Here is a 12,717-nt window from a genome sequence, read left to right on the forward strand (position 1 = left end):
AACGTTCTGTGATTCTGTGATTCTGTGGATACAGAAAATTAAATGCTGGTTAAAGAGAACTTCATTAAGCAGAGTTATAGCAACTAGCAATCACCTGAAAGACAGATAAACCACAGAGGAAGAATAATCATTATTTAGTGTAATAAGACCAATCAAACATAAGAACAAGGGTCTGAAATTCAGACTAAATGCCAATAAGAATTTCTTTACCCTGGGTAAAGAAAGACTAGAAGCCTGGTGTCTGAAGGCATTTAGAACTAGACTGGAAAAACAGTAGTAACAACAAAGGCGGGAAGAATAATCCAGAGTGACAAAAGACTGAATATGATGGTGCCCACCTGTGGGTATGACTTACTATTTATTCACTTTAACTGTGCAGCTACTTCTCCTGATGCAGCACTGAACAAACAGCAGACACCTGAAGCTGCTTTCTTGTTAGCCTAACAAAAAAGGAAATACTTCTTCAGAGTTGGCTTTACTGTTAAAAGACCTCATTAGGGCATGCCACAATACATCACTATGCTTTTTACAGGGATTGTGGCACATGTATGCATGCCTCACCACCTTCAGCCAGCAACCGCGGCAGTAATGTCTCCTTAAGCCTTTCATTTGCTCTTTCATTTATGCTCTTCTAGGTGTAAATCTCCATTTTTCTTTAGACCTACTATAACAGAAAGGGCAAAAAGAAAGAATCATAAATCCATCTGATGCATAGTAAGTTTTACAGAATAAGCACACACAGGAAAATACTGTGGTTTCTGCAGCTTTTTATGCCATAGGAGCTTTATATGAAGTTATAACCACCTACTGGTGACACTGGCATTTGCCATAAAATCCATAGATAAATATAGGTCTACTTATTTGACGTGACCACCCATTACTTCTCATCCCTAAAGGTTTTCTGCTCTACTATACTAAGAGCAGGAAATGCTGCTTCAACATTCATTAATAAGTATTTTAAGTATGGTTAAAACAAATAAAAAATAAAACACCCTAGATCACATAAACACGCACTCCAAGAGAACTTCTCAGAATGAAAGTTCAAGGCAGAATCAACCACACTGATTTCTTCATATGAAAACTTGACATTGAGCTCACATTCCAGTGTCTGTCCCCCCAACCCTGACACTGGGAGAGAAAAGAGGCCAAGGCAGAGTGACACGTGAGGGCAGAGACGTTTGCTCTCCTGTCTCATGAGGATGAGGGCAGGCTGGTTGAAGAGTTTATTCCCATTTCTCCTTTTGCACTTCCAACACAGGGATTTATTTGAGCACTGACCAATGCACACGGGAACTTACATGCACGTTAATAGATCCAAAGAAAGAAAAGCATGGAGTTGCATTTTCAAACAGTATTAGCCTAGCAAACCAGGCACAGCCTCTCACACAGCTGGCATGCATCAGCAATCAAACCCTACACTCATATAAGCCCGCCCAAATCAGCATAACCAAGTGAGAAACTGACCCACTGGAATCAACTTGCACTGTGTTGGCCTTTACCTGCAAGAACTGGGCATAATATCTGCACATACGCAAACACTAACATATCTGTGTTTTAAGATCGGTTCTACGATCAGTTCTAAACCAGTTCTAGGACTGACAGATTCTTCATGTAATGCTACAGAGCAAAATGCAAACACAGCAAACGCAAGGCCCCATGCAACCCCAGGAGTGGGCAACACAGCCAGTGCAGCATCATGGCCACGCTACGGGCCTGGTGTCTGTACTGCTGTAACCTGTTATCAGCCCTGGGCTGAGCAGTCAGCTTCTGCTCAGCTCCATCTGCCTGCTCAACTGTGTAGAATGTGTGATAAACATAAATCCTGCATATCCCAGAGACACTTTGTTCAGAGATTCTCAATTTCTAATGCTGTTTTCAGGGATAAAAACCTGGTGCAGGTGGTGGGGAAGAAGAAGAGCCAAATTCCTAGCGGAATTCTGGAGCCAGCTTCCTCACTAAATATCATTCTGGCTTCACTATAATGCCTCCCACCACAAGAGTCTGGCTGCAAGAAACGCTGTTCTCTCCAAAGCCCAAGAGCTCTACCCAGGATTTTTCCAACTGTATCTGTCATTCCAGATGACTGGTGAAATTGCTTGAACCCTCAAGATACTGCAGTGCTGCTAGAAAAGTCAAGACACTGTCTGAACTCAACAGGCGGACAGAGTTGGATAAAATTTACAGAGCAACTCTACCACAAACTTGTACCACCATCCGTTACCTGAAGTCTGGAATATGTGCTATACTAATTTTGCCTATCTTCACTTTCCATTTCAGACAGCTTTTAGTAACGGCAGAATGCAGAGTTGACAAATATTCTGCATCCAAGCAACTCAGGCTCCCATTTATCTGAGTGACTGAAGAGGCCGGGCGATGCCTGGGCAGGTACAGCGTTTCACATTCCAGGCTGGCAACGTTCCTTCATCTCAGATAACACACAGACCTATTTTAAACTCTCTTTCCTCAGTTCTACAAATAAAAGCTCTTATTGGAAGACAGAAAATTATTATTCTTCATTTTTTGTTACCTCAGTTTTAAGAAAAAAAAAAGCATGAAAGACAAAAATCATCCAAAAAAATCCAAACGGGCTTTTTTCAGAATACAACAAAGTACACCGAGTGTTGGTCTCACTCACCTTAGTTTTTACTACAGCTATTCAGCTTTCTCAATGGTTTCTTGATTATTCTCTTGAGTTCTAACACCCATAAACTTGATTTTACAGTACCAATGCAAATACATACAAGCCACACACTCTGCAGGAAAAATGAATGAGTCTGCTACCATTATCTATTTACCAGCCACCAGCTGCACTCACACATACTTGCACCGCAGGTGCCCAGCAGCATTTAAAATAGAGAAAGCTTAATTTCTCTACTTGTAATTGTACTTTCAAATCTAAACCACACATATTATTTAAATAATTATTCAAAGAATGCTACGGAGAAAAGAAAAAAAAAAAGCCGCTGGATAATTACACCTATGCCTGTGTTTAATATGAAAACACAAGTTTCATAATATTAAAGAGACATTTCCTGTCAGCATTGGTGGCATCCTGGAGCTCCAGCTTGTGCAGCCTGCCAGTCACCATAGATAGCGTTCTCACGCCATCTCCCACTGTCTTTGGGGCTTTGTCCCCAAAAATAACCCAAAAGACACTGTACCAACCATGGCCTATTTACAGCAAACAGGTTTTAAGAGAAGAACAGCAGGAAAGATAGCTCCTAAGTGAGCAATCGATACTTCTGTCACCAAACACAACTGTCTAGGCCACTGGCCTCTCAGCTCAGGTGGTCCATGAGTCACCTCACTTTTGAGTTTACTCAAACCCATCATGGGCAGCACTACACATTGCTAAATGTCCTATAAAGAGTGCATTCAATTCCAAAACCATTTCTGCGATCATGGAAAATAAGAGATTGAGCCATCATCAGTGTGATACTGAAAAATAAACCAATAGGCTTTTGCAACTACAGTTACAGTTTTGCAACTACAGCTGGTAGAAGTTCCTGATTCCATCAGGCACCAGTTTGGCAAGCGGTAACTTAGGTGCTTTCTGCTACTTGGCCTACTCTTCATTCGTTTTTTTTTCTGAAGCCTAGCACTAGCACAGGACTCCCAGAAAGCAATCTACAACTCTCTGTCCCTTTCCAGGGAACATTATAAAGCTCTCAGCTCATTTGAATGACCTTACATTTGAAAAGAACTTCACTTTATTGATGCACTGCTCCACATAGGATTTTTTCCTAAATCTACATCAAACAAGGAAAAACAAATGCTGAGAGGGTAGATTTAGGGCAATTTATCAAGGTCTGGGAAATAGCTTCCAGATGGATGGAGCTGTTCGGAGCTGGCTGGTGAGAAGGAAGCAAGGTATTGTTACTGAATTAGCATCAATCTCTGGTGGAGAACTGTGTGGTAGATAGTGCTCCTTTCATATGGTTTGCATTTGGACCTGTCAAATTTCCTTTTTATTCAAAAACCTGTGGTAAAGACACACAGTTCTCTTTTGTTTATTAAATTTCAACCAATTCTTCCTGTACTGTTATCCAGAAAGTATTTTTAAACTCGGCTCTAAGTGTGGTGCCTGGGTCTGGTTGCTCTTTGCCATGCTTGCATGACAGCTTGGTTTCATGCACATGAGTGGTTTTAGGTTTTATGTTCACACACTGAATGTCACCTGAGAAAGTGTGAGAGAGAGGAGAAAAGCTGGATGCTATCGGAGATGTTCAAAGTGAGTCACTTCAAGAGTTTATCAAAACCTAAGTAAAATGATGCATACTGAGGTCTAAAGTACACTACAAAGTGATTGTTAATATAACTAGAGGATTATCAATGTAATTATTCTTGTTAATAAATCCTTCCTTTGTAAACATGTCTTAGAGCAGTGTAAGTGCATATATACAAGTACATTTGCCAATACAGAAAACTATACAAAAAGGGAGAAAAAACTAAAGGCAAAACTAGGATATGCTCATAACCAACAGATTTCTGCTTTGAACTACCTGGATATCTGTTCCACTTATACAGTAAGACATACACAAAGATTTATGTGTTTTCCTGGTAGTTTTGAAAGCTTTTACTTTTCAAGTTGTCCTAACAGTCACCTAGTTCCATCTGAAGAATTCAGCCTAGTTTAGGTTAAATATAAATCTAAAATGACTGTTCTATTAACCTGAGGAGATAATTGATCATTGTTACCAGTTAGTTAGTTTCAGTTGAATGAATTTTTGACAATTTGGTCGTTTAAGACCCCAGAAAAGTTGCTGGTTGATATGCCAATGTGTAGTAGGATTTTTTATGAGAGGAAATTTCCAATGGCTATTTCAATTATTTAGGAAAACTCTTATTACTCTGAAGTAGCAAGCGTGGGGGTCACTGGGGTGAAATAGAAGATATGAACTTTATAATTTCCCTTTTCCAGTGTTTCAGGGATCTACCACAATTACTCTGTTACCATCTGGGACATATCCTAGGCAAACAGAGATGGTGATACCATCAGAACAAACTTAATTCCTAAATCTTACTTGAAATATAAGACATGGATACTCGTGCTTACTTCCTACACTTATACCTGGGTTTGCCCTTCTTTTTTAATTTTTTTATTTTTTTTTGCCTATATTTCTTATTACTCTGTGTTTCATGAGCATCTGCTTCAGCAGACCAGGACTCTAAGAAATATCCAATGACGCAAGTAAACTCATAGTCTACAAGATGCAGCCTACTTCTTTGGCCATAACACCCGAATTCCCTCAGACTGTGAACAGATCATATGCCTCATTTATTACTTATACTTAATCCTTCAGCTACTGTGTAGACAGTAAGCTAGGTTTCCAGCTATATCAATTTTGAAACAAAGTCTTGGTAGCCTTAAGCTCTCACGATGTGTTGTTAACAACGGAAGTTACACATCAGTACTGAAGAAACTGCAATCCTCAATGACACTGTCTTCCAATTTTCAAATGTGTTATCAAGAAACCGATGCTGCATGCTCACAGGGCTTGGCATCTACAGAATTGCACATCTGCAGATCACACTCTGGACATCAGTGCTGAGAAGTCAGAAACAGGTGAGCTAGTGGCTGTCTCCAATCAGTTATCACTTTTCTGCCTAGGTGAGGTGGATGTAAGCTAGCAAGTATTAACATTCTGTCACCACGGACTAAACTTGCCCTTAATTCTCATCTGAAATGCCTCCTCTTTGGCCTGGCAGCCTATGAAATGTTTATCTTGCTGCTGGCAGAAGAAATAAAAAGGAAGATAAAATCAACTTGCCATTTCATATGGATGTCTACATAACAGAATTACAGAATGCCCAAGGTTGGAAGCGACCTCTGGAGACTGTCTAGTACAACCAACCTGCTCAAAGTCGGGTCAACCAGAGCAAGCTGCTCAGGATGATCTGTGTAGTCACAGCACAGAGAGAAATGTCTTTCGTGTTGCACAGGATAAAATCTGTAGTGGCACGCAGTTGAAAGGTCACACACAACCTGCTTGAGTAAGGGATCTTTTGAGCTCAGTTGCCTATGAAACTGACTTCTCATGGTACAACAATTAAGAAAACAGAAGGGATGGGGAACACTTCATTGCCTGTCATGTAGTTCATTCGGAGTCATACCTTGAAGCCAAAGGGGCAAGTGCATTGATAAAACCCCACTGGATCATTGTTGCATGTCCCATTGTTCTTACATGGATTGGAGAGGCAAGGGTTACACTTGGACACAACGCTGATATCTACTGGCTCTGGAAAGGCAAAACACAGTGTATTAATAGAGAACTGGCTTACAAAACTAATACTTCCCATACTCACATATACATCTTTTCCTAATGCAGTATTTACCCTGTGTTGGCATAAACACACATGCTGTGGGTGCAACTTTACACAACAGCATGGGGTTCCTGGGGATTAGAGAAATTTTAAGTACTTAAATCAAGTGCTAGGCAAGTCTCAATGATGCTTATATTCTCCTGGAAATGCAAACTTCAGCTCTGAAAAAACCACGTTGGGAATCTCCAGAGAGTGGGTTTATATGTATACGGCTTTCAGCAATTTTCTTCTTCTCAGTGCTGGAAATTCTGGAATAGCAGCCCCTAGTGAACTATAACATGACATTTCTATAGCTGGTAACAAGAATAAGAGTACAGATGCAACAACAGAAATGAATATGGGAATATTTAGGTGCAAAGCATTCTACCACCCCTATTTTTAACAGAGTTCAAAACTTACTTTCTTCCTGTTCCGCCCAGAAGAACTATAGTTCAACATTCAGCTATCATGGCAAAACACACAAAGATAAATATGCAAAGATGTAAATGTATGCAGGTAAACATACATGGCTGTATTTAAACCATTTAATAAACCACATTTTTAAACAGAACTCTGCCACAGAAGTAGTGATATTTGTGGGTGAGCAGGAAAATTAACACAGATCCAAAAAATACTAAATATATTTGGGGTACCAAGTCAATCAATATTTTATTGTTGAGAAAGCTAATTTAGACACTTGTATTTACAGCTAAAGAAATGGTGATTCTGTAGTGGCTAAATTTCAAATATTAATGAGTAAACAGCTTTTGCAAGTGAAACACTGCAACACTTTAAATGGACTAACACTTTAAAAGGGCTTAAATTATATCAGTCAGTAAAGATCCTAAAATAACTTTATTTTTAAAGAAATATGTTTTAAAGTAACTTAAAATTGGTCCTGTGCTAGTCAAAAGTGGGCATGGAGCTTCAGTTACTGCATGGTAATGATAAAGAGTAAATTGTGAAACATCCTGAAAGTGGAGAAAAGAAACTTATACTCGATGTTAGAGAGGAGGTGGAGCTGTAGGAAATTACCCTAACTAGGGATTAAAACATCCCTTTCAGTCAAGGATTTGCTTTGCACTGCCCTGTACGAGATGTAAACCTTCATTATTAACTGAATACTGGCACAGCACCAATGGGGGGTAAGAACATGACAGAAATGGGTACCAAGGAGGCTCCAGCATCTGAAATGTAAAGGCTATATGCTGACCCTATACTGACGGCCGTGTTACCAGGGCCACCAACTGCAGAGTGCAACAGGCAATGGTCTGGTACAACGTGATGAAAAAAGCACACAAGAAGTAACAAATTCAAAAAAAGAAATAAAATAATCTTGTCATCCTCTTCTATCTTCTAGTTTCTGTCTAACTAAGTGCCATATGTGTTTTTAACTTGCAGTTAAGAAAGGAAGAGGAAATAACATCTGAATTCCTGGCACTGACCAGCTGGAATGTGACACATCTTGAGGTACTTTTGTCTTGAAGGTAAAATATATAGAGAATATAGGAAGACAGCTCCTTGCAGAGCTCATCAGACAGGCAGCAGTGCTGGTCTTCTACATTCAGAGATCACTAAGCCATATTTTTTTCTCTTATTTATTTATTTCATAATAAACACATACATTTTCCATTTATTCCTATGGCATAGATCAAAGCTAATCAATGTAGGAGCTAATAAGAAGAGTGCTAGTTCCTAGCAGTTAAATAATTCATTAGTTTGCCCTTGTGGATTTGATTTATAAATCCATATAGCAAAACGCCCTCAGCCTAGCACATTCCCTTCCTCTACTAGGAATAACTAGGAGGGCGATTTAATAAAAAGCAGAGCTGAGTTTGCATGACTTGCACATTACATACTTTTATTTTCTTGGCTCTGCTAAGACATAACATAACTTGCTCAGTCACAGGCTAAAAACATAATTTTAACAACTGTAAGTTAAACTCTTTTTTTTTCTTTGAAATGTCAAAGTTACTGGAGGACAGAGGATATCTATGCACTGCCTTTACAAGCATACAAGCATATCAAGGTGCCAAGTCCAGCATGGGCACAAACACTCCAGGCTTTTAGGGGGCAAAGACTGCCTTGAATTAGCAGTGAGCTAGGACTGGATCTACATGGCAGGGGTGCAGACACTGGCAGGTCCTCTGGCACTGTGTCACCCCGCAGCCAGCCTTACACTTCTGCTGACAGGCACAGGCACAGCTCAGCGAGGAGAGGAGAGGGTGACACTGCTGCAGGACACACCTAGACCTTGCTGGTCCCTGTCACAGGCCACGCACACGGCTCCAGCCCGAGGACAAACCTGCACTGAACACTGTCATCAATCTGGTTGTTTTACCATAAAAGAGCATCACTGAAGTCCAGACAGAATGGTGTGAGGCATTGGATCTTATACATGCACATAGGAAATGGGTTCAGTTAGACTGCCAAATCATGCCTTCCTTTTCAAAATAAATGCATTATGATGAGAAAAGTGAACAAGTACATTATTTGGTATTTTTAGTGTTTAGTGTATATTTAGTGTATTTTTAGTTCATATTTGAGAGACTATTATAAAGCCTGTATTTCTGACAATTATAGTCAGAGTTCTGATAGTTTTGAGACTGATATTTCAAAGTACAGGTTACAGTTATTAAAAATATATTTGAAAGGACATAACATTCAGCTCAGGCATGGGAATTTGTGTTCTAAACTCACCTCAATTCCTTCATTTGTTCAGCAGTTTAATCTCAGCCTCTATAAAATCATACTCCCAAGCAGCACTGTAAATATGCATGGCATTCTGAGAGACAAAAACACTGACTTTGCACCCTCATTTCCTTTTCTATGAGAGGCTATTGAGCCATCTTTTCCACTATAAATACACCTCCATCTTTACATATTTACTGGTAACCTAAGTGAACCTCCAAAATATTTTTTTTACAATGAGAACATACAGGTTCATCCTAATCTACATTCAGTAATACACTACTTTATCCTCAAGAAAGCATGCTCCGTATCATTTTTTGAGGTGCTTGCCAATGCAGCATACTCCTACCACTGCCTGCCCTCGCAGTCAGGAGCTGCTACTCAACCCTCTCTTGAAGGAATGGACACTACATTCAGACACAAAACTTCTTCTATAATCTACAGTTTCTGATAAAGAGCTGATAAGGACTGTATACAGAAGAGTTCTCATTTTCTCACTTTTCACATAAATGTATATAATAACTAGAGTGCTCTTTATTTTTAAAATAATCCTTACTTCTGTTTTCTGGGGCAGTTAGAAGGCCAAAACCAATCTATTTGCTCAAATAAGTTCTAACAACATCCTATATGCTAACTGGCCATTATATAAGCTGATGCAAACAACAGGAATAACTAATTCTTCTGGGGTTTGCTGTTTTCCCTTCCAGTGGTGCAGTTATCTGCCAGTTCTGGAAGAACACTTGAAAATGAAACTTGAATGTAATGGGATGGCTCAGAAAATGAAAGCCAAACCCAACTCCCTCCCAAAGTCACTTTAAAACACACCACCTTCCAAGAGTATAAAGATGAAGCACAGTAGATGAGAAGAAGCACCAGGGCACAACTGAGCCTCCCAGCTTACGCCTACCTTTGCACTGGAAGTGGTGGGTGGGTGTTGTGAGCAGCAGTCTGTCCACCATGGCGTCAGGCCCGCTGCAGCGTGCGATTCCAGGCTCCTTGTACCCCGCCTTCACCCACTCAGAAAGCCAGCGGAGGCTGCAATCACAGTGCAAAGGGTTGGTACCGAGAGCCCTGCAATGCAACACAATGGGTAGCAGTTACTTTGGCTCACAAGCAAAGAGAATATCCCTGATTGTATTCTATGCTTTTACAGGAATGTTTTACTTCAAAATGTGGGAAAGATCTTCTGAGTATTCAGGAAGTCTTTTAGATTTATCTACTCCAGTATTCCCACTCTTTTCCTTTCTTCCCATCATTAGTTAGGGAAGTTGTACAAATACCTAACAACAAATCACTTTTTCAAACAACTATGCTTGAGCAACGTCACCAGACATACTACTTTCATCAAATTTGTCACACTGGTTTGTGATAAAACCAAAAACATGTTGGAGGGGAAATCAAGACAAAAACCTCAGTAAATTTGTTGATACATTTCTATTGGAGTGGCTAACGAACCCACTGTGCCCTAGACAGATTCATAATGAGAGTTCATGGGTTCAAACCCTGTCTAGGGCTCATTCATCAAAATTAAATGTGTACTGCAGCACAGTATTAAAAAATACTCACCCATTCCTGTAAATCTATTGCTTACAATGGAAAAAAAACCACTGCGTTGACTTTTTGAGCCTGTAACTGCGATCAACTGGCTCACTTGTCCAAGGTCAAACAAAAGTTGGACTGAGAAACTAACTGTGGTGTTGAGCAACTGCCATATATAAAATGGGAGTGGGAGAACAACAGAAAGCTAGTTACCATGTTAATTAATCTTTATAAACTACATTAGTAATAAAAGCTGCTTTACAGACACTAAAAATGATTAACAATAACATGGTTGTACAACTGCAGAAATTATCACATGTATCTTTTTGCTCTTTGGTTTGTGTGCCTTTCCCCCCCCCCTTCATTTCTAGGAACTTTAGTGAATTCCTGGGTTTTCATTCATTAGTTCTAACATACTCTATTTCTTTGCACATTATAGGAAAGTACTTTCAGAAGGTAAAAATATCTTGTGCTGTAATGAAAAGCCACCACCAGAATTTTCAAAGTGTTGTGCAGATACTTCAGTTTAGACACAGGGTTTTTTTGTTTTTGAGGCAACATAGAATAAAGTAAATTAAAGTAACTCTATCAATGATAATGTGGAGAAACAGAGGAGGGGACAGCTTATTTGTACCCCAACAGATTTTGGGTTCTTTTTAAGTATTAACAGATGTGATCCTTCAGTAGTGGTGTAATATTTTTATCATTGCCCTGGAGTAAACAAGCTGTTAGAAACATGGCTTAAATAGACCATTATATGTTCAAGTAAATAGTCCACAAAACCGGTGTGTGTATACCATATACAAACCTTCCTCCATCTATAGTGAAATGTATCAGCTACATAGTTTGTTATAATAGTTAAACTACAACAACATGATGTTTACAGTGTAAAGGACATTTGGTGGATATTTTCTTGCAGGCTTTAAACAGCCACGAAAAAAGTAACTGCAGTACCTAGATCTCAGTTTTGTTCTTCCAGTTACAGACCAATTTAAAGTTATTACAAAAGAATGACTAAAATCAATAGTTTTGTCTATGTTACGCAAATATTTATTTGCAATTCTAAAGGTTCGTTTGATACTCTCCCCCAAACTGTACTGATGCAGAAGGCCCAGGCTGACCATCCTGCTCAACACCTTGCTGGTCAGCTTTCTCTAGCCATAATGCCCCTTCCACTCTTAGCCACACAGCTTGTAAATTTAACACAAAATTCTGTTCTTCCATGCATTCTGAGTCTAATGAGTAGGAACCCCAGAATTCCTAAAATTATTCCAAGTGCATGCTGTTTTCTTCAAGATCTATGTATCAGGAAGAGTTCAAAATGAATTTATTTTCAATTAACACTTGACTTGAATAAGCACAGCTTTTTCACAGAATCACAGAATCACAGAACGTTAGGGATTGGAAGGGACCTCAAAAGCTCATCCAGTCCAATCCCCCTGCCGGAGCAGGAACACCTTTTTCTGGCATGTGAAGTGCAAAGTCATTGTGGTTGCTAAAAGTTTGAGAATACTCTTTAAGAAACTGGACAGCACAATTGCACTGTAAAATTCAACTGTTCAACTGTTCAAATTACACCACAGACAAGTCTTCTTTATTTTATGGATCCTATTTATGACTGTTCATTTGAGCTTTGTGTATTTTACATTTCTGGCATCACATATATCTAAACAGATACACTGCAGTGATTGCACTGGGACAAAGGGGTTTTATCACTCCCTAAGGTAAATGGTTTATGCAGGAAAATGGTATCTGCACTTCATTTAAAGTAAACCCTCGGGAAAATCCAAACAAATGGGGCATGACACGTTTTATCTCCTGAGTTCTAAAAATACCCTCAGAAGCCAGATTCCCAGGCTGGAAGGTGTCACTGCTCTTCCAAAGACAGGGACATGGCTTCAGCTCAGAGTTTCATTCCTAAACAACATGATACAAAATAATTTGACTGTACTGAGAATGGGATGAAGAAGTACATTTTGTGTAAAACTAATATTTTCCCTGACTTAGATACTAAGATGTAAGCCTGAAACAGAGAAAGCTATTTCTCAGCTGAAGTTGAAATTGCATAAGTTGCTCACATATGATTTCTGTCTCTACCAATCTGAGATATCTTTATTTTTTATTGTCCAAAGAGAAACTGAGACAGAAAGTTGTTACACAGAAATAAACAGTCCATGGACATAT

The 12,717-nt window shown here is 39.3% G+C and overlaps 1 protein-coding gene across 1 annotated transcript in view; it reads right to left on the bottom strand.

Moving 5' to 3' along the window:
- Positions 1-6,114: 6,114 nt before the first annotated feature.
- The window catches only part of LOC104537930 (slit homolog 3 protein-like), a gene marked incomplete at both ends in the record, with an annotated part of 59,078 nt that continues 52,475 nt past the window's right edge, over positions 6,115-12,717 (bottom strand). The window contains 2 exons of the mRNA XM_010180952.1: positions 6,115-6,239; positions 9,902-10,065. Coding sequence (XP_010179254.1) covers positions 6,115-6,239; positions 9,902-10,065 — 289 coding nt within the window. The remainder of the gene's footprint in view (positions 6,240-9,901; positions 10,066-12,717) is intronic.

Source organism: Mesitornis unicolor, unplaced genomic scaffold, assembly GCF_000695765.1.
Source record: "Mesitornis unicolor isolate BGI_N332 unplaced genomic scaffold, ASM69576v1 scaffold16023, whole genome shotgun sequence".
Taxonomy (NCBI): domain Eukaryota; kingdom Metazoa; phylum Chordata; class Aves; order Mesitornithiformes; family Mesitornithidae; genus Mesitornis; species Mesitornis unicolor.